At 42.9% G+C, this 24133-nt stretch overlaps 1 protein-coding gene across 16 annotated transcripts in view; it reads right to left on the bottom strand.

Moving 5' to 3' along the window:
* Positions 1–24133, bottom strand: part of LOC115203610 (troponin T, fast skeletal muscle isoforms) — a 66635-nt gene that overhangs the window by 18661 nt on the left and 23841 nt on the right. For 6 of the 16 annotated variants that reach the window (XM_029768420.1, XM_029768421.1, XM_029768431.1 and 3 more), the window contains 7 exons: positions 14601–14618; positions 14150–14170; positions 13448–13466; positions 12026–12065; positions 11770–11886; positions 10566–10643; positions 9906–10019 (listed from right to left, as the gene is read on the bottom strand). In XM_029768420.1, the coding sequence (XP_029624280.1) occupies positions 9906–10019; positions 10566–10643; positions 11770–11886; positions 12026–12065; positions 13448–13466; positions 14150–14170; positions 14601–14618 (407 nt within the window). The remainder of the gene's footprint in view (positions 1–9905; positions 10020–10565; positions 10644–11769; positions 11887–12025; positions 12066–13447; positions 13467–14149; positions 14171–14600; positions 14619–24133) is intronic. The other 10 variants (XM_029768428.1, XM_029768435.1, XM_029768429.1 and 7 more) reach the window with 3 other exon arrangements.

Here is a 24133-nt window from a genome sequence, read left to right as displayed (position 1 = left end):
GAACAAGGTAGTGCACTCTATATGTAGGGAACAAGGTATGCACTCATATGTAGGGAACAATGTAGTGCACTCTATATGTAGGGAACAAGGTAGTGCACTCTATATGTAGGGAACAGGATAGTGCACTCTATATGTAGGGAACAAGGTAGTACACTCTATATGTAGGGAACAAGGTAGTACACTCTATATGTAGGGAACAATGTAGTGCACTCTATATGTAGGGAACATGTATGCACTCTATATGTAGGAAACAATGTAGTGCCTCTATATGTAGGAACAAGGTAGTACACTCTATATGTAGGAACAGGTAGTGACTCTATAGTAGGGAACAGGTAGTACACTCTATATGTAGGGAACAAGGTATTACACTCTATATGTTAGGGAACAGGTAGTACACTCTATATGTAGGAACATGTAGTGCACTCTATATGGAGAACAAGGTAGTACACTCTATATGTAGGGAACAATGTAGTACACTCTATATGTAGGGAACAATGTAGTACACTCTATATGTAGGAACAAGGTAGTACACTCTATGTAGGGAACAAGGTATGCACTCTATAGTAGGGAACAGGTAGTACACTCTATATGTAGGGAACAAGGTAGTACACTCTATATGTAGGACAAGGTAGTACACCTATATGTAGGGAACAAGGTAGTGCACTCTATATTAGGGAACAATGTATACACTCTAATGTAGGGAACAGGTAGTGCACTCTATATGTAGGGAACAAGGTAGTGCACTCTATATGTAGGGAACAAGGTAGTGCACTCTATATGTAGGGAACAATGTAGTGCACTCTATATGTAGGAACAAGGTTGTACACTCTATATGTAGGAACAAGTAATACACTCTATATGTAGGGAACAATGTACTACACTCTATATGTAGGGAACAAGGTAGTACACTCTATAGTAGGGAACAAGGTAGTGCACTCTATATGTAGGGAACAATGTAGTGCACTCTATATGTAGGGAACAAGGGAGTGCACTCTATATGTAGGGAACAACTGTAGTGCACTCTATATGTAGGGAACAAGGTTAGTGCACTCTATAGTAGGGAACAAGGTAGTACACTCTATATGTAGGGAACAATGTAGTACACTCTATATGTAGGGAAACAAGGTAGTGCACTCTATATGTAGGGAACAAGGTAGTGCACTCTATATGTAGGGAACCAAGGTAGTGCACTCTATATGTATGGAACAAGGTAGTGCACTCTATATGTAGGGGAACAATGTTAGTGCACTCTATATGTAGGGAACAATGTAGTACACTCTATATGTAGGGAACAAAGGTAGTGCACTCTATATGTAGGGAACAAGGTAGTGCAACTCTATATGTAGGGAACAAGGTAGTGCACTCTATATGTAGGGAACAATTTAGTACACTCTATATGTAGGGAACAATGTAGTGCACTCTATATAGGAACAAGTAGTGCACTCTATATGTAGGAACAATGTAGTGCACTCTATATGTAGGACAAGGTAGTGCACTCTATATGTAGGAACAAGGTAGTGCACTCTATATGTAGGAACAATGTAGTGCACTCTATATGTAGGGAACAATGTAGTACACTCTATATGTAGGGACAAGGTAGTGCACTCTATATGTAGGGAACAAGGTAGTGCACTCTATAGTAGGCAAGGTAGTGCACTCTATATGTAGGGAGCAAGGTAGTACACTCTATATGTAGGGAACAATGTAGTGCACTCTATATGTAGGGAACAGGTAGTGCACTCTATATGTAGGGAACAAGGTAGTGCACTCTATATGTGGGAACAGGTAGTGCACTCTATATGTAGGGAACAATGTAGTGCACTCTATATGTAGGAACAAGGTAGTGCACTCTATATGTGGAACAAGGTAGTGCACTCTATATGTAGGGAACAATGTAGTACACTCTATATGTCAGGGAACAATGTAGTGCACTCTATATGTAGGAACAAGGTAGTGCACTCTATGTAGGGAACAATGTAGTGCACTCTATATGTAAGGGAAACAAGGTAGTGCACTCTATATGTAGGGAACAAGGTAGTACACTATATATGTAGGGACAAGAGTAGTGCACTCTATATGTAGGGAACAAGGTAGTGCACTCTATATGTAGGGAACATGTTGTGCACCTCTATATGAGGGAACAAGGTAGTGCACTCTATATTAGGGAACAATGTAGTGGCCTCTATATGTAGGGAACAAGGTAGTACACTCTATATGTAGGGAACAGGTAGTGCACTCTATATGTAGGGCACAGGTAGTCACCTCTATATGTAGGAACAATGTAGTAACTAATTGTAGGGAACATAGGTAGTACACTCTATATGTAGGAAACAATGTTAAGTGCACTCTATATGGTAGGGAACAAGGTAAGTAGCACTCATCATATGTAGGGAACAAGGTAGTACACTCTATATGTAGGGAAAAAGGTGTATGCCCTCTAGATGTAGGGAACAAGGTAGTGCACTCTATATGTAGGGAACAAGGTAGTGCACTCTATATGTAGGGAACAAGGTAGTGCACTCTATATGTAGGGAACAAGGTAGTACACTCTATATGTAGGGAACAAGGTAGTACACTCTATATGTAGGGAACAAGGTAGTACACTCTATATGTAGGGAACAATGTAGTACACTCTATATGTAGGGAACAAGGTAGTGCACTCTATATGTAGGGAACAAGGTAGTGCACTCTATATGTAGGGAACAAGGTAGTGCACTCTATATGTAGGGAACAAGGTAGTGCACTCTATATGTAGGGAACAATTTAGTACACTCTATATGTAGGGAACAACGTAGTACACTCTATATGTAGGGAACAAGGTAGTGCACTCTATATGTAGGGAACAAGGTAGTGCACTCTATATGTAGGGAACAAGGTAGTGCACTCTATATGTAGGGAACAAGGTAGTACACTCTATATGTAGGGAACAATGTAGTGCACTCTATATGTAGGGAACAAGGTAGTGCACTCTATATGTAGGGAACAAGGTAGTGCACTCTATATGTAGGGAACAAGGTAGTGCACTCTATATGTAGGGAACAATGTAGTGCACTCTATATGTAGGGAACAAGGTAGTGCACTCTATATGTAGGGAACAAGGTAGTGCACTCTATATGTAGGGAACAAGGTAGTGCACTCTATATGTAGGGAACAAGGTAGTGCACTCTATATGTAGGGAACAAGGTAGTGCACTCTATATGTAGGGAACAAGGTAGTGCACTCTATATGTAGGGGACAATGTAGTGCACTCTATATGTAGGGAGCAATGTAGTACACTCTATATGTAGGGAACAAGGTAGTGCACTCTATATGTAGGGAACAATGTAGTGCACTCTATATGTAGGGAACAAGGTAGTGCACTCTATATGTAGGGAACAAGGTAGTGCACTCTATATGTAGGGAACAAGGTAGTACACTCTATATGTAGGGAACAAGGTAGTACACTCTATATGTAGGGAACAAGGTAGTGCACTCTATATGTAGGGAACAAGGTAGTACACTCTATATGTAGGGAACAAGGTAGTGCACTCTATATGTAGGGAACAATGTAGTGCACTCTATATGTAGGGAACAATGTACTGCACTCTATATGTAGGGAACAAGGTAGTGCACTCTATATGTAGGGAACAAGGTAGTGCACTCTATATGTAGGGAACAAGGTAGTGCACTCTATATGTAGGGAACAATGTAGTGCACTCTATATGTAGGGAACAATGTAGTGCACTCTATATGTAGGGAACAATGTAGTGCACTCTATATGTAGGGAACAATGTAGTGCACTCTATATGTAGGGAACAATGTGGTACACTCTATATGTAGGGAACAAGGTAGTGCACTCTATATGTAGGGAACAAGGTTGTGCACTCTATATGTAGGGAACAAGGTAGTGCACTCTATATGTAGGGAACAAGGTAGTGCACTCTATATGTAGGGAACAAGGTAGTGCACTCTATATGTAGGGAACAATGTAGTGCACTCTATATGTAAGGAACAAGGTAGTGCACTCTATATGTAGGGAACAAGGTAGTGCACTCTATATGTAGGGAACAAGGTAGTGCACTCTATATGTAGGGAACAAGGTAGTGCACTCTATATGTAGGGAACAAGGTAGTGCACTCTATATGTAGGGAACAAGGTAGTGCACTCTATATGTAGGGAACAAGGTAGTACACTCTATATGTAGGGAACAAGGTAGTGCACTCTATATGTAGGGAACAATGTAGTGCACTCTATATGTAGGGAACAAGGTAGTGCACTCTATATGTAGGGAACAAGTTAGTACACTCTATATGTAGGGAACAATGTAGTACACTCTATATGTAGGGAACAAGGTAGTGCACTCTATATGTAGGGAACAAGGTAGTGCACTCTATATGTAGGGAACAAGGTAGTGCACTCTATATGTAGGGAACAAGGTAGTGCACCTCTATATGTAGGGAACAATGTAGTGCACTCTATATGTAGGGAACAATGTAGTACACTCTATATGTAGGGAACAAGGTAGTGCACTCTATATGTAGGGAACAAGGTAGTGCACTCTATATGTAGGGAACAAGGTAGTGCACTCTATATGTAGGGAACAAGGTAGTACACTCTATATGTAGGGAACAATGTAGTGCACTCTATATGTAGGGAACAAGGTAGTGCACTCTATATGTAGGGAACAAGGTAGTGCACTCTATATGTAGGGAACAAGGTAGTGCACTCTATATGTAGGGAACAAGGTAGTGCACTCTATATGTAGGGAACAAGGTAGTGCACTCTATATGTAGGGAACAAGGTAGTACACTCTATATGTAGGGAACAAGGTAGTGCACTCTATATGTAGGGAACAATGTAGTGCACTCTATATGTAGGGAACAAGGTAGTACACTCTATATGTAGGGAACAAGGTAGTGCACTCTATATGTAGGGAATAATGTAGTGCACTCTATATGTAGGGAATAATGTAGTGCACTCTATATGTAGGGAACAATGTAGTGCACTCTATATGTAGGGAACAAGGTAGTACACTCTATATGTAGGGAACAAGGTAGTGCTCTCTATATGTAGGGAACAAGTTAGTGCACTCTATATGTAGGGAACAATGTAGTGCACTCTATATGTAGGGAACAAGGTAGTACACTCTATATGTAGGGAACAATGTAGTACACTCTATATGTAGGGAACAAGGTAGTGCACTCTATATGTAGGGAACAAGGTAGTGCACTCTATATGTAGGGAACAAGGTAGTGCACTCTATATGTAGGGAACAAGGTAGTGCACTCTATATGTAGGGAACAATGTAGTGCACTCTATATGTAGGGAACAATGTAGTACACTCTATATGTAGGGAACAAGGTAGTGCACTCTATATGTAGGGAACAAGGTAGTGCACTCTATATGTAGGGAACAAGGTAGTGCACTCTATATGTAGGGAACAAGGTAGTACACTCTATATGTAGGGAACAATGTAGTGCACTCTATATGTAGGGAACAAGGTAGTGCACTCTATATGTAGGGAACAAGGTAGTGCACTCTATATGTAGGGAACAAGGTAGTGCACTCTATATGTAGGGAACAAGGTAGTGCACTCTATATGTAGGGAACAAGGTAGTGCACTCTATATGTAGGGAACAAGGTAGTACACTCTATATGTAGGGAACAAGGTAGTGCACTCTATATGTAGGGAACATTGTAGTGCACTCTATATGTAGGGAACAAGGTAGTACACTCTATATGTAGGGAACAAGGTAGTGCACTCTATATGTAGGGAATAATGTAGTGCACTCTATATGTAGGGAACAATGTAGTGCACTCTATATGTAGGGAACAAGGTAGTACACTCTATATGTAGGGAACAAGGTAGTGCTCTCTATATGTAGGGAACAAGGTAGTGCACTCTATATGTAGGGAACAATGTAGTGCACTCTATATGTAGGGAACAAGGTAGTACACTCTATATGTAGGGAACAATGTAGTGCACTCTATATGTAGGGAACAAGGTAGTACACTCTATATGTAGGGAACAAGGTAGTGCACTCTATATGTAGGGAACAAGGTAGTACACTCTATATGTAGGGAACAAGGTATTACACTCTATATGTAGGGAACAAGGTATTACACTCTATATGTAGGGAACAATGTAGTGCACTCTATATGTAGGGAACAAGGTAGTACACTCTATATGTAGGGAACAATGTAGTACACTCTATATGTAGGGAACAATGTAGTACACTCTATATGTAGGGAACAAGGTAGTACACTCTATATGTAGGGAACAAGGTAGTGCACTCTATATGTAGGGAACAAGGTAGTACACTCTATATGTAAGGAACAAGTTAGTACACTCTATATGTAGGGAACAAGGTAGTACACTCTAAATGTAGGGAACAAGGTAGTGCACTCTATATGTAGGGAACAATGTAGTGCACTCTATATGTAGGGAACAAGGTAGTGCACTCTATATGTAGGGAACAAGGTAGTGCACTCTATATGTAGGGAACAAGGTAGTGCACTCTATATGTAGGGAACAATGTAGTGCACTCTATATGTAGGGAACAAGGTAGTACACTCTATATGTAGGGAACAAGGTAATACACTCTATATGTAGGGAACAATGTACTACACTCTATATGTAGGGAACAAGGTAGTACACTCTATATGTAGGGAACAAGGTAGTGCACTCTATATGTAGGGAACAATGTAGTGCACTCTATATGTAGGGAACAAGGTAGTGCGCTCTATATGTAGGGAACAAGGTAGTGCACTCTATATGTAGGGAACAAGGTAGTGCACTCTATATGTAGGGAACAAGGTAGTGCACTCTATATGTAGGGAACAAGGTAGTGCACTCTATATGTAGGGAACAATGTAGTGCACTCTATATGTAGGGAACAATGTAGTACACTCTATATGTAGGGAACAAGGTAGTGCACTCTATATGTAGGGAACAATGTAGTGCACTCTATATGTAGGGAACAAGGTAGTGCACTCTATATGTAGGGAACAAGGTAGTGCACTCTATATGTAGGGAACAAGGTAGTACACTCTATATGTAGGGAACAAGGTAGTACACTCTATATGTAGGGAACAAGGTAGTGCACTCTATATGTAGGGAACAAGGTAGTACACTCTATATGTAGGGAACAAGGTAGTGCACTCTATATGTAGGGAACAATGTAGTGCACTCTATATGTAGGGAACAAGGTAGTGCACTCTATATGTAGGGAACAAGGTAGTGCACTCTATATGTAGGGAACAAGGTAGTGCACTCTATATGTAGGGAACAAGGTAGTGCACTCTATATGTAGGGAACAATGTAGTGCACTCTATATGTAGGGAACAATGTAGTGCACTCTATATGTAGGGAACAATGTAGTGCACTCTATATGTAGGGAACAATGTAGTGCACTCTATATGTAGGGAACAAGGTAGTGCACTCTATATGTAGGGAACAAGGTAGTACACTCTATATGTAGGGAACAAGGTAGTACACTCTATATGTAGGGAACAAGGTAGTGCACTCTATATGTAGGGAACAAGGTAGTGCACTCTATATGTAGGGAACAAGGTAGTACACTCTATATGTAGGGAACAAGGTAGTACACTCTATATGTAGGGAACAAGGTAGTGCACTCTATATGTAGGGAACAATGTAGTACACTCTATATGTAGGGAACAAGGTAGTGCACTCTATATGTAGGGAACAATGTAGTGCACTCTATATGTAGGGAACAAGGTAGTGCACTCTATATGTAGGGAACAAGGTAGTGCACTCTATATGTAGGGAACAATGTAGTGCACTCTATATGTAGGGAACAATTTAGTACACTCTATATGTAGGGAACAATGTAGTGCACTCTATATGTAGGGAACAAGGTAGTACACTCTATATGTAGGGAACAAGGTAGTGCACTCTATATGTAGGGAATAATGTAGTGCAATCTATATGTAGGGAACAATGTAGTGCACTCTATATGTAGGGAACAAGGTAGTACACTCTATATGTAGGGAACAAGGTAGTGCCGTCTATATGTAGGGAACAAGGTAGTGCACTCTATATGTAGGGAACAATGTAGTGCACTCTATATGTAGGGAACAAGGTAGTACACTCTATATGTAGGGAACAATGTAGTGCACTCTATATGTAGGGAACAAGGTAGTACACTCTATATGTAGGGAATAAGGTAGTGCACTCTATATGTAGGGAACAAGGTAGTACACTCTATATGTAGGGAACAAGGTAGTACACTCTATATGTAGGGAACAAGGTAGTACACTCTATATGTAGGGAACAAGGTAGTGCACTCTATATGTAGGGAACAAGGTAGTACACTCTATATGTAGGGAACAAGGTAGTACACTCTATATGTAGGGAACAAGGTAGTACACTCTATATGTAGGGAACAAGGTAGTAAACTCTATATGTAGGGAACAAGGTAGTGCACTCTATATGTAGGGAACAATGTAGTACACTCTATATGTAGGGAACAAGGTAGTGCACTCTATATGTAGGGAACAAGGTAGTGCACTCTATATGTAGGGAACAAGGTAGTGCACTCTATATGTAGGGAACAATGTAGTGCACTCTATATGTAGGGAACAAGATAGTACACTCTATATGTAGGGAACAAGGTAATACACTCTATATGTAGGGAACAATGTAGTGCACTCTATATGTAGGGAACAAGGTAGTACACTCTATATGTAGGGAACAAGGTAGTGCACTCTATATGTAGGGAACAATGTAGTGCACTCTATATGTAGGGAACAAGGTAGTGCACTCTATATGTAGGGAACAAGGTAGTGCACTCTATATGTAGGGAACAAGGTAGTGCACTCTATATGTAGGGAACAAGGTAGTGCACTCTATATGTAGGGAACAAGGTAGTGCACTCTATATGTAGGGAACAAGGTAGTGCACTCTATATGTAGAGAACAATGTAGTGCACTCTATATGTAGGGAACAATGTAGTGCACTCTATATGTAGGGAACAAGGTAGTGCACTCTATATGTAGGGAACAAGGTAGTGCACTCTATATGTAGGGAACAAGGTAGTGCACTCTATATGTAGGGAACAAGGTAGTGCACTCTATATGTAGGGAACAAGGTAGTGCACTCTATATGTAGAGAACAATGTAGTGCACTCTATATGTAGGGAACAATGTAGTGCACTCTATATGTAGGGAACAAGGTAGTGCACTCTATATGTAGGGAACAAGGTAGTACACTCTATATGTAGGGAACAAGGTAGTACACTCTATATGTAGGGAACAATGTAGTGCACTCTATATGTAGGGAACAATGTAGTGCACTCTATATGTAGGGAACAAGGTAGTGCACTCTATATGTAGGGAACAAGGTAGTGCACTCTATATGTAGGGAACAATGTAGTGCACTCTATATGTAGGGAACAATGTAGTGCACTCTATATGTAGGGAACAAGGTAGTACACTCTATATGTAGGGAACAAGGTAGTACACTCTATATGTAGGGAACAAGGTAGTGCACTCTATATGTAGGGAACAAGGTCGTGCACTCTATATGTAGGGAACAAGGCAGTGTACTCCCGAGTGGCGCAGCGGTCTAAGGTACGGCATGGCACGGCATGGCACGGCATGGCACGGCATGGCACGGCATGGCACGGCATGGCATGGCACGTCAGTGCTAGAGCCAACACTACAGACCCTGGTTCAATTCCAGGCTCTATTACAACCGGCCGTGATTGGGAGTCCCATAGAGTGGCGCACAATTGGCCCAGTGTCGTCCGGGTTATGGTTTGGCAGGGATAGGCCTTCATTGTAAATAAGAATTTGCTCTTAACTGACTTGCCTAGTGAAATAAAATAATATGTAGGAAACGAGGAGCATTTTGAGAGGCCCTGGATTTGTGTTTAGCGTGGTGTGTGTGGAGGTCACCTGACCTTCTGCAGGGAGCTGCTATAGCTGGAGCCCATGTTGGTCAGAGCTGACTTCTTCTTAGCGTCATCATCAGCCTTTCTCCTTTGATCCATCTCCTCCTTCTTCAGCCTCTCCTCCTGTACAATCAACCACAACACCCACGTTAAGCAACCACAACACCCACGTTAAGCAACCACAACACCCACGTTAAGCAACCACAACACCCACGTTAAGCAACCACAACACCCACATTAAGCAACCACAACACCCACGTTAAGTAACCACAACACTGACGTTAAGCAACCACAACACCCACGTTAAGTAACCACAACACTGACGTTAATCAACCACAACACCCACGTTAAGCAACCACAACACTCACGTCAAGTAACCACAACACCCATGTTAAGAAACAACACCCACGTTAAGCAACCACAACACCCACGTTAAGCAACCACAACACCCACGTTAAGCAACCACAACACCCATGTCAAGTAACCACAACACCCACGTCAAGTAACCACAACACCCACGTTAAGTAACCACAACACCCACGTTAAGCAACCACAACACCCACGTCAAGTAACCACAACACCCACGTTAAGCAACCACAACACCCACGTTAAGCAACCAAATGTTGAATGAATTCATGTGTTTGCCTGCAGAGTTTAGGTTATACAGACCTCACGTCTGGCCTGGCGTTCCTTGTCCTTCTCTGTGCGTACCCTCTGGATCTCAGCCCTCTCTGACCTACGTTTCTCCTGGAGGAGAGGAATAGAACCACATACACAGCTGTTTACAGGTCTGCTACCAGAAGACATGGTTTACTGTAACCTTGTTACTTGGGCTAAGCGATAGGTTGTTTACAGGTCTGCTACCAGAAGACATGGTTTACTGTAACCTTGTTACTTGGGCTAAGAGATAGGTTGTTTACAGGTCTGCTATCAGAAGACATGGTTTACTGTAACCTTGTTACTTGGGCTAAGAGATAGGTTGTTTACAGGTCTGCTACCAGAAGGCATGGTTTACTGTAACCTTGTTACTTGGACTAAGAGATAGGTTGTTTACAGGTCTGCTACCAGAAGACATGGTTTACTGTAACCTTGTTACTTGGACTAAGAGATAGGTTGTTTACAGGTCTACTACCAGAAGGCATGGTTTACTGTAACCTTGCTACTTGGACTAAGAGATAGGTTGTTTACAGGTCTGCTACCAGAAGACATGGTTTACTGTAACCTTGTTACTTGGACTAAGAGATAGGTTGTTTACAGGTCTACTACCAGAAGGCATGGTTTACTGTAACCTTGCTACTTGGACTAAGAGATAGGTTGTTTACAGGTCTGCTACCAGAAGACATGGTTTACTGTAACCTTGTTACTTGGACTAAGAGATAGGTTGTTTACAGGTCTACTACCAGAAGGCATGGTTTACTGTAACCTTGTTACTTGGGCTAAGAGATAGGTTGTTTACAGGTCTGCCACCAGAAGACATGGTTTACTGTAACCTTGTTGCTTGGGCTAAAGGATAGAAATGATGTTCTAGAAGTTCTTCAAGAGAGAAGCCCAAAATTCCCAAAAGGTCAACATCGACCTATGTATTAGTTTGGGCTCCATTCCGCAAGTCACGCATAGTTTCTACTCCTGTATTTATACCTGGTTCTACCAGGGTTGGGGTCAATTCCATTTCAATTCCAGTCAATTCAGAACGTTAACCAAATTCCAACTCCAATTCCAAATTTTCCTAATTGAAAAGAATAGAATAGAAGAGAATTGTAGTTGTAATTGCAGAGTACTTCCTGAATGGTCTGCAATTTAAATGGATTTGACCCCAAACCCTGGTATTTACACCTGTGTTTACAGCTGTAAAGGCGAGGTAAAAACAGCTCACAATTCTGGACTTGAGGGCAATAAGCTCCTCCTCCTCCTTCTTCCTGTTCTCAAAGTGGACGTCGATCAGCCCCTGCAGCTCAATCAGGTCTTTGTTCTGACGCTTCTTATGGAGGTCCTGTTAAACAACAAAGTTAGAGAGAGATTACCTCAAGTGTAGTATGACTGTACCAGACCTAAACGGTTGCTTTCTTTTGGCCAAGAATGTTTTAGTTCATGAAACAGGATTTAGGAAGAAGAATTTATAGTGTACTTACGTCAAAGTCCACCTTCTCACCATCAGGGACCTTAGGGACTCTATGGAATGTCAAAAGATGCCACGTAAGTTAAATCTAATGCTTTAGGACAATGCAGCAAAATTCACCGGGTTCTGGCGTTGCCACTGTTGGTACTGTCCTTATAAAACATTTAACATATAAGCTACAGGGTTACAAACATGTGGAAGACAGGGTTCTGGACTTATAAAACATTTAACATACAAGCTACAGGGTTACAAACATGTGGAAGACAGGGTTCTGTCCTTATAAAACATTTAGCATATAAGCTACAGGGTTACAAACATGTGGAAGACAGGGTTCTGGACTTATAAAACATTTAGCATATAAGCTACAGGGTTACAAACATGTGGAAGACAGGGTTCTGTCCTTATAAAACATTTAGCATATAAGCTACAGGGTTACAAACATGTGGAAGACAGGGTTCTGTCCTTATAAAACATTTAGCATACAAGCTACAGGGTTACAAACATGTGGAAGACAGGGTTCTGTCCTTATAAAACATTTAGCATATAAGCTACAGGGTTACAAACATGTGGAAGACAGGGTTCTGTCCTTATAAAACATTTAGCATATAAGCTACAGGGTTACAAACATGTGGAAGACAGGGTTCTGGACTTATAAAACATTTAACATACAAGCTACAGGGTTACAAACATGTGGAAGACAGGGTTCTGTCCTTATAAAACATTTAGCATATAAGCTACAGGGTTACAAACATGTGGAAGACAGGGTTCTGTCCTTATAAAACATTTAGCATATAAGCTACAGGGTTACAAACATGTGGAAGACAGGGTTCTGGACTTATAAAACATTTAACATACAAGCTACAGGGTTACAAACATGTGGAAGACAGGGTTCTGGACTTATAAAACATTTAACATATAAGCTACAGGGTTACAAACATGTGGAAGCCAGGGTTCTGTCCTTATAAAACATTTAGCATACAAGCTACAGGGTTACAAACATGTGGAAGCCAGGGTTCTGGACTTATAAAACATTTAGCATATAAGCTACAGGGTTACAAACATGTGGAAGACAGGGTTCTGTCCTTATAAAACATTTAGCATATAAGCTACAGGGTTACAAACATGTGGAAGCCAGGGTTCTGGACTTATAAAACATTTAGCATACAAGCTACAGGGTTACAAACATGTGGAAGACAGGGTTCTGGACTTCTGGTCAATTCCATTTCAATTCAGTCAATTCACCAAGTAAACCTAAAATTCTAGCAATTCCAATTTGTTCAATTCCTCCTTCACTTGATTTTTCAATTAGGACAATTGGAATTGGAATTTCAGTTTACTTCCTGAATGGACTGAATTGATCCCAACCCTGATGAACACACATACACAGCTTGAACTGGTTGGTTTGACATGAATGTTGGATATAACTTCTACTCACTTGAACTTGGGCTTCTCCTCTGTTCAGTAAGAACATCGTAAAAGGGGGAAGAATATATTACAGTGTTAGAGATATCACATACAGTGACAAGGATCTCAAGCAACAGACCCAAATGGAGGTTTAGTTAATCAAGGGGACATATCCGTGTGGACACACTTGGTGTTACACCTCTGGGCCGCAGTTTCAGGCTACTTTTAACTTGTAAAAATAATAACAAATTATTATTATAATAGGAAAAGTAAACCGTTTGTAGGTTTTACTTTCAATTTCACAATGTTAATTTGGTATGTGTTAGTGAAAAAAGTTGTATAACATGTATAATAACAGACATGTACAGTATAGGTGCTTGTAAGGATGAGTAGGACAAGAACAATACCTTACTATTTACTATGTAGGATCTCTATGCTATTTATGAGTTCCATTCTCTTTTTTTCTTCATTATAACTACTTCATTGTCAGAATTAGACTCTTTCTACAATCCAAGACTGAATTCTGTACTTGGATGATACATGTTAATTCTATTCCAAAAGTCAAGTTGGTGGTAGAAATATTATTAAATAAGAAATTACAATGAATTGTCAATAAATAGCGAAACATCGTTGACATTGTGATTAGATTTTGGCTTGACCTTCACACTCAAACAGGTAGAAACCACAAGCAAAGCAACAGCAACACTCTTGCAGTCAGAGAAATACAAAGTACCATCTTGTTCTCCTTCCTCGACTGGTTTGGCAGAATGTCATGCAGGAAGAGAAGCAGACAAAGCAGACATGAACATAGGAGTCACTGCAGCATTTCATATTCCGTCACCCTTTCTCACGCTGTCACAACAAGTCTGTTTGCTGACCTTTCTCATAAGGCCACTCAGACCGTAGTTTCGCATGACAGACTATTCACGCGAGATTTGGTTCTTGGTTCTGAGATTACTCAGGCCTTGACTTTCATTCATTTGTTGGGAGTATGGGGAAAGATATTTAGCAGGAGACTAAATTTGGCCAGTATTTTGCTGCTGGAGCACATGGACTCATGGACAGGGTCTCTTTCTCCAGTCTTGCGATACCGTAAATCTCCTGAACTGGGAGAGGAGACTGACACAGTGCAGTCTGTCCAATCAGAAGTACACATACAACTTTAAGAACTTGAATACACATACCTTCCTCTTCATAGGCCTCTGCATGCAGCAAGCGTCCAAAGCAAGAGCAGAATAGATATCATGATGAGTGATATATACTGTACATAAGCTCAGGACAAGCTGTCGGTGCCTGCTAGGGTTGCAAAGTTCCGGAATGTTCCAGAAATCTTCCAATGGGATTTATGAAGAAAAAAAACTGGAAACTTTGTGAAAGTTCCCAGAAGTTTACAACCCTGGTGCCTGCTAGCACATTCACTACACATTCAGTTAACTAGGCACTGCTCTGCAGAACATTCATTCACCCAAATTGAGGTGTTTATGACCAGTGTAATACACCATAAATTACAGTAAATGTGGCCAGAAGTACAGTTGAAGAAAACAGGTAAATATGAATATGAACTATAACGATATATAATTGATATACAGTATTATATTAAATAACACCCCAATGTGAGAGCTAAAGAAGCTGTAACAGTGATCAACTTTCTGCATCATTCCTGTAATCATTCCTTTATAGGTTAATAAAATAAGCTTTTCAGACAAGATCTCAAAGGGGCAAAGAAAGATCCTTTATATGCGGAAAGGTCATCCTTCATCCATGCCGTTACGGTAATGAAAAACACAGCTATAATGAGGTTCATGGAATGGGGGACTACCTTCCTCAACATCATCTCTGTAATGGTGAAATTAGGACGATTGAGAAAGAGTAACAGAGGTGGGCATGGATGAAAAAAAGACCTTAATTCACATAGTTATTTTGGAGCAGGATTTAAATATAATAGTCAGGTTATTTTGGAGCAGGATTAAAAGATAATATTCAGGTTATTTTGGAGCAGGATTGAAAGATAATAATCAAGTTATTTTGGAGCAGGATTTAAAGATAATAATCAGGTTATTTTGGTACAGGATTAAAATATAATAATCTGGTTATTTTGGAGCAGAATTGGAAGATAATAATGGGGTTATTTTGGAGCAGGATTAAAATATAATAATCTGGTTATTTTGGAGCAGGATTAAAATATAATAATCAGGTTATTTTGGAGCAGGATTAAAATATAATAATCAGGTTATTTTGGAGCAGGATTAAAAGATAATATTCAGGTTATTCTGGAGCAGGATTAAAATATAATATTCAGGTTATTCTGGAGCAGGATTAAAATATAATATTCAGGTTATTTTGGAGCAGGATTAAAATATAATATTCAGGTTATTCTGGAGCAGGATTAAAATATAATATTCAGGTTATTTTGGAGCAGGATTGAAATATAATAATCCGGTTATTTTAGAGCAGGATTGAAAGATAATAATCCGGTTACAGTGGAGCAGGATTAAAATATAATAATCAGTTACTTATGATGGAAGCTTTCTTTCTTCCATTGAGTATTTTCATACATTTGCCATATTCAAAAAATTTCTAGAAAGCAACCTCCAGGTTCTAATACATTCCCATCATATACAGAAAGTTTAGAGCACTACAAAATCAAGGGCTCATTATATTTTCTCCAGTTGCATTCTGGGAGAAGCAGCTCCCGGTGATGTGATACAGTAAGTATGGAAGATAGCAGCTCCCGATGAGGTGATACAGTAAGTATGGAAGATAGCAGTCATTGGTTTAGCTTTAGTTGCTAGCACCCTTGCTAGATTAGTAAATATGCCCAGATAGGGCTATAGTATCTATTCATCTACAAGCACTATGCATCTGCAGCATCTAACAGCATATTCCTCATTAACCCCTAGAGCCTACCACGGTCTAGGCGCATCTAACAGCACATTCCTCATTAACCCCTAGCTCCTACCACTGTCTAGGTATATCTCAGATCTCATCCTCATTAACCCCTAGCTCCTACCACGGTCTAGGCACGTCTCAGATCTCATCCTCATTAACCCCTAGCCCCTACCACGGTCTAGGCACATCTCAGATCTCATCCTCATTAACCCCTAGCTACAACCACCGTCTAGGCACATCTCAGATCTCATCCTCATTAACCCCTATCTCCTACCACCGTCTAGGCACATCTCAGATCTCATCCTCATTAACCCCTATCTCCTACCACGGTCTAGGCACATCTCAGAACTCATCCTCAATAACCCATAGCTCCTACCTCCGTCTAGGCACATCTCAGATCTCATCCTCATTAACCCCTAGCTCCTACCACTGTCTAGGTATATCTCAGATCTCATCCTCATTAACCCCTATCTCCTACCACGGTCTAGGCACGTCTCAGATCTCATCCTCATTAGCCCCTAGTCCCTACCACGGTCTAGGCACATCTCAGATCTCATCCTCATTAACCCCTAGCTCCTACCACCATCTAGGCACATCTCAGATGTCATCCTCATTAACCCTTAGCCCCTACCACGGTCTAGGCACATCTCAGATCTCATCCTCATTAACCCCTAGCTACAACCACCGTCTAGGCACATCTCAGATCTCATCCTCATTAACCCCTATCTCCTACCACCGTCTAGGCACATCTCAGATCTCATCCTCATTAACCCCTATCTCCTACCACGGTCTAGGCACATCTCAGAACTCATCCTCAATAACCCATAGCTCCTACCTCCGTCTAGGCACATCTCAGATCTCATCCTCATTAACCCCTAGCTCCTACCACTGTCTAGGTATATCTCAGATCTCATCCTCATTAACCCCTATCTCCTACCACGGTCTAGGCACGTCTCAGATCTCATCCTCATTAGCCCCTAGTCCCTACCACGGTCTAGGCACATCTCAGATCTCATCCTCATTAACCCCTAGCTCCTACCACCGTCTAGGCACATCTCAGATCTCATCCTCATTAACCCCTATCTCCTACCACCGTCTAGGCACATCTCAGATCTCATCCTCATTAACCCCTATCTCCTACCACCGTCTAGGCACATCTCAGAACTCATCCTCATTAACCCCTATCTCCTACCACGGTCTAGGCACAACTCAGAACTCATCCTCAATAACCCCTAGCTCCTACCTCCATCTAGGCACATCTCAGATCTCATCCTCATTAACCCCTAGCTCCTACCACCGTCTAGGCACATCTCAGATCTCGTCCTCATTAACCCCTATCTCATACCTCCGTCTAGGAACATCTCAGATCTCATCCTCTTTAACCCCTAGCTCCTACCACTGTCTGCACATCTCAGATCTCATCCTCTTTAACCCCTAGCTCCTACCACTGTCTGCACATCTCAGATCTCATCCTCATTAACCCCTATCTCCTACCACAGTCTAGGCACATCTCAGATCTCATCCTCATTAACCCCTACCTACTACCATGGTCTAGGCACATCTCAGAACTCCTCCTCATTAACCCCTAGCTCCTACCACAGTCTAGGCACATCTCAGATCTCATCCTCTTTAACCCCTATCTCCTACCACAGTCTAGGCACATCTCAGATCTCATCCTCATTAACCCCTACCTACTACCATGGTCTAGGCACATCTCAGAACTCCTCCTCATTAACCCCTATCTCCTACCACAGTCTAGGCACATCTCAGATCTCAGATCTCATCCTCATTAACCCCTACCTACTACCATGGTCTAGGCACATCTCAGAACTCCTCCTCATTAACCCCTACCTCCTACCACGGTCTAGGCACATCTCAGATCTCATCCTCATTAACCTCTAGTTCCTACCACCATCTAGGCACATCTCAGATGTCATCCTCATAAACCCCTATCTCCTACCACGGTCTAGGCACATCTAACAGCACATTCCTCATTAACCTCTAGCTACTACCACGGTCTAGGCACATCTCAGAACTCATCCTCATTAACCCCTAGCTCCTACCACCGTCTAGGCACATCTCAGATCTCATCCTCATTAACCCCTATTTCCTACCACGGTCTAGGCACATCTCAGAACTCATCCTCATTAACCTCTAGTTCCTACCACCTGTCTAGGCACATCTCAGAACTCATCCTCATTAACCCCTAGCTCCTACCACCATCTAGGCACATCTCAGAACTCATCCTCATTAACCCCTAGGTCCTACCACTGTCTAGGCACATCTCAGATCTCATCCTCATTAACCCCTATCTCCTACCACGGTCTAGGCACATCTCAGAACTCATCCTCATTGACCCCTATCTTCTACCACAGTCTAGGCACATCTCAGATCTCATCCTCTTTAACCCCTAGGTCCTACCACCATCTAGGCACATCTCAGATCTCATCCTCATTAACCCCTAGCTCCTACCACGGTCTAGGCACATCTCAGATCTCATTCTCATTAACCCCTATCTCCTACCACGGTCTAGGCACATCTCAGAACTCATCCTCATTAACCCCTTTTCCTACCACGGTCTAGGCACATCTCAGATCTCTTCCTCATTAACCTCTAGTTCCTACCACCATCTAGGAACATCTCAGATCACATCCTCATTAACCCCTAGCTCCTACCACAGTCTAGGCACATCTCAGATCTCATCCTCTTTAACCCCTAGCTCCTACCACTGTCTAGGCACATCTCAGATCTCATCCTCATTAACCCCTATCTCCTACCACAGTCTAGGCACATCTCAGATCTCATCCTCATTAACCCCTACCTACTACCACGGTCTAGGCACATCTCAGAACTCCTCCTCATTAACCCCTACCTCCTACCACGGTCTAGGCACATCTCAGATCTCATCCTCATTAACCTCTAGTTCCTACCACCATCTAGGCACATCTCAGATGTCATCCTCATAAACCCCTATCTCCTACCACGGTCTAGGCACATCTAACAGCACATTCCTCATTAACCTCTAGCTACTACCACGGTCTAGGCACATCTCAGAACTCATCCTCATTAACCCCTAGCTCATACCACCGTCTAGGCACATCTCAGATCTCATCCTCATTAACCCCTATCTCCGACCACGGTCTAGGCACATCTCAGAACTCATCCTCATTAACCTCTAGTTCCTACCACCTGTCTAGGCACATCTCAGAACTCATCTTCATTAACCCCTAGCTCCTACCACCATCTAGGCACATCTCAGAACTCATCCTCATTAACCCCTAGGTCCTACCACTGTCTAGGCACATCTCAGATCTCATCCTCATTAACCCCTATCTCCTACCATGGTCTAGGCACATCTCAGATCTCATCCTCTTTAACCCCTAGTTCCGACCACCATCTAGGCACATCTCAGATCTCATCCTCATTAACCCCTAGCTCCTACCACGGTCTAGGCACATCTCAGATCTCATTCTCATTAACCCCTATCTCCTACCACGGTCTAGGCACATCTCAGAACTCATCCTCATTAACCCCTTTTCCTACCACGGTCTAGGCACATCTCAGATCTCTTCCTCATTAACCTCTAGTTCCTACCACCATCTAGGCACATCTCAGATATCATCTTCATTGACCCCTAGGTCCTACCACCGTCTAGGCACATCTCAGATCTCATCCTCACTAACCCCTATCTCCTACCACGGTCTAGGCACATCTCAGAACTCATCCTCATTAACCCCTATCTCCTACCACGGTCTAGGCACATCTCAGATCTCATCCTCATTAACCCCTATTTCCTTCCACGGTCTAGGCACATCTCAGATCTCATCCTCTTTAACCCCTAGCTCCTACCACCGTCTAGGCACATCTCAGATCTCATCCTCATTAACCCCTAGCTCCTACCACCGTCTAGGCACATCTCAGATCTCATCCTCATTAACCCCTATCTCCTACCACCGTCTAGGCATATCTCAGATCTCATCCTAATTAACCCCTATCTCCTACCACGGTCTAGGCACATCTCAGAACTCATCCTCAATAACCCCTAGCTCCTACCTCCATCTAGGCACATCTCAGATCTCATCCTCATTAACCCCTAGCTCCTACCACCGTCTAGGCACATCTCAGATCTCGTCCTCATTAACCCCTATCTCATACCTCCGTCTAGGAACATCTCAGATCACATCCTCATTAACCCCTAGCTCCTACCACAGTCTAGGCACATCTCAGATCTCATCCTCTTTAACCCCTAGCTCCTACCACTGTCTAGGCACATCTCAGATCTCATCCTCATTAACCACTATCTCCTACCACAGTCTAGGCACATCTCAGATCTCTTCCTCATTAACCCCTACCTACTACCACGGTCTAGGCACATCTCAGAACTCCTCCTCATTAACCCCTATCTCCTACCACGGTCTAGGCACATCTCTGATCTCATCCTCATTAACCTCTAGTTCCTACCACCATCTAGGCACATCTCAGATGTCATCCTCATAAACCCCTATCTCCTACCACGTTCTAGGCACATCTAACAGCACATTCCTCATTAACCTCTAGCTACTACCACGGTCTAGGCACATCTCAGAACTCATCCTCATTAACCCCTAGCTCCTACCACCGTCTAGGCACATCTCAGATCTCATCCTCATTAACCCCTATCTCCTACCACGGTCTAGGCACATCTCAGAACTCATCCTCATTAACCTCTAGTTCCTACCACCTGTCTAGGCACATCTCAGAACTCATCCTCATTAACCCCTTTTCCTACCATGGTCTAGGCACATCTCAGATCTCTTCCTCATTAACCTCTAGTTCCTACCACCCTCTAGGCACATCTCAGATCTCATCCTCATTAACCCCTATCTCCTACCACGGTCTAGGCACATCTCAGAACTCATCCTCATTAACCCCTATCTCCTACCACGGTCTAGGCACATCTCAGATCTCATCCTCATTAACCCCTATTTCCTACCACGGTCTAGGCACATCTCAGATCTCATCCTCTTTAACCCCTAGCTCCTACCACCGTCTAGGCACATCTCAGAACTCATCCTCATTAACCTCTAGTTCCTACCACCTGTCTAGGCACATCTCAGAACTCATCTTCATTAACCCCTAGCTCCTACCACCATCTAGGCACATCTCAGAACTCATCCTCATTAACCCCTAGGTCCTACCACTGTCTAGGCACATCTCAGATCTCATCCTCATTAACCCCTATCTCCTACCACGGTCTAGGCACATCTCAGAACTCATCCTCATTAACCCCTATCTTCTACCACAGTCTAGGCACATCTCAGATCTCATCCTCTTTAACCCCTAGTTCCGACCACCATCTAGGCACATCTCAGATCTCATCCTCATTAACCCCTAGCTCCTACCACGGTCTAGGCACATCTCAGATCTCATTCTCATTAACCCCTATCTCCTACCACGGTCTAGGCACATCTCAGAACTCATCCTCATTAACCCCTTTTCCTACCACGGTCTAGGCACATCTCAGATCTCTTCCTCATTAACCTCTAGTTCCTACCACCATCTAGGCACATCTCAGATATCATCTTCATTGACCCCTAGGTCCTACCACCGTCTAGGCACATCTCAGATCTCATCCTCACTAACCCCTATCTCCTACCACGGTCTAGGCACATCTCAGAACTCATCCTCATTAACCCCTATCTCCTACCACGGTCTAGGCACATCTCAGATCTCATCCTCATTAACCCCTATTTCCTTCCACGGTCTAGGCACATCTCAGATCTCATCCTCTTTAACCCCTAGCTCCTACCACCGTCTAGGCACATCTCAGATCTCATCCTCATTAACCCCTAGCTCCTACCACCGTCTAGGCACATCTCAGATCTCATCCTCATTAACCCCTATCTCCTACCACCGTCTAGGCATATCTCAGATCTCATCCTAATTAACCCCTATCTCCTACCACGGTCTAGGCACATCTCAGAACTCATCCTCAATAACCCCTAGCTCCTACCTCCATCTAGGCACATCTCAGATCTCATCCTCATTAACCCCTAGCTCCTACCACCGTCTAGGCACATCTCAGATCTCGTCCTCATTAACCCCTATCTCATACCTCCGTCTAGGAACATCTCAGATCACATCCTCATTAACCCCTAGCTCCTACCACAGTCTAGGCACATCTCAGATCTCATCCTCTTTAACCCCTAGCTCCTACCACTGTCTAGGCACATCTCAGATCTCATCCTCATTAACCCCTATCTCCTACCACAGTCTAGGCACATCTCAGATCTCTTCCTCATTAACCCCTACCTACTACCACGGTCTAGGCACATCTCAGAACTCCTCCTCATTAACCCCTATCTCCTACCACGGTCTAGGCACATCTCTGATCTCATCCTCATTAACCTCTAGTTCCTACCACCATCTAGGCACATCTCAGATGTCATCCTCATAAACCCCTATCTCCTACCACGTTCTAGGCACATCTAACAGCACATTCCTCATTAACCTCTAGCTACTACCACGGTCTAGGCACATCTCAGAACTCATCCTCATTAACCCCTAGCTCCTACCACCGTCTAGGCACATCTCAGATCTCATCCTCATTAACCCCTATCTCCTACCACGGTCTAGGCACATCTCAGAACTCATCCTCATTAACCTCTAGTTCCTACCACCTGTGTAGGCACATCTCAGAACTCATCCTCATTAACCCCTTTTCCTACCATGGTCTAGGCACATCTCAGATCTCTTCCTCATTAACCTCTAGTTCCTACCACCCTCTAGGCACATCTCAGATCTCATCCTCATTAACCCCTATCTCCTACCACGGTCTAGGCACATCTCAGAACTCATCCTCATTAACCCCTATCTCCTACCACGGTCTAGGCACATCTCAGATCTCATCCTCATTAACCCCTATTTCCTACCACGGTCTAGGCACATCTCAGATCTCATCCTCTTTAACCCCTAGCTCCTACCACCGTCTAGGCACATCTCAGATCTCATCCTCATTAACCCCTAGCTCCTACCACGGTCTAGGCACATCTCAGATCTCATCCTCATTAACCCCTATTTCCTACCACGGTCTAGGCACATCTCAGAACTCATCCTCATTAACCCCTATCTCCTACCACGGTCTAGGCACATCTCAGATCTCTTCCTCATTAACCTCTAGTTCCTACCACCATCTAGGCACATCTCAGATATCATCCTCATTAACCCCTAGCTCCTACCACGGTCTAGGCACATCTAACAGCACATTCCTCATTAACCCCTATCTCCTACCGAAGTCTAGGCACATCTCAGAACTCATCCTCATTAACCCCTAGCTCCTACCACCGTCTAGGCACATCTCAGATCTCATCCTCATTAACCCCTAGCTCCTACCACCGTCTAGGCACATCTCAGATCTCATCCTCATTAACCCCTAGCTCCTACCACCATCTAGGCACATCTCAGATGTCATCCTCATTAACCCCTAGCTCCTACCACCATCTAGGCACATCTCAGAACTCATCCTCATTAACCCCTAGGTCCTACCACCGTCTAGGCACATCTCAGATCTCATCCTCATTAACCCCTATCTCCTACCACGGTCTAGGCACATCTCAGAACTCATCCTCATTAACCCCTATCTTCTACCACAGTCTAGGCACATCTCAGATCTCATCCTCTTTAACCCCTAGTTCCTACCACCATCTAGGCACATCTCAGATGTCATCCTCATTGACCCCTAGGTCCTACCACCGTCTAGGCACATCTCAGATCTCCTCCTCATTAACCCCTATCTCCTACCACGGTCTAGGCACATCTCTGATCTCATCCTCATTAACCTCTAGTTCCT

This window comes from Salmo trutta, chromosome 12 (assembly GCF_901001165.1).
Source record: "Salmo trutta chromosome 12, fSalTru1.1, whole genome shotgun sequence".
Lineage (NCBI taxonomy): Eukaryota > Metazoa > Chordata > Actinopteri > Salmoniformes > Salmonidae > Salmo > Salmo trutta.
The sequence above is the reverse complement of the archived record's forward strand: the minus strand, read 5'-3'. Positions and strand labels throughout refer to the sequence as shown.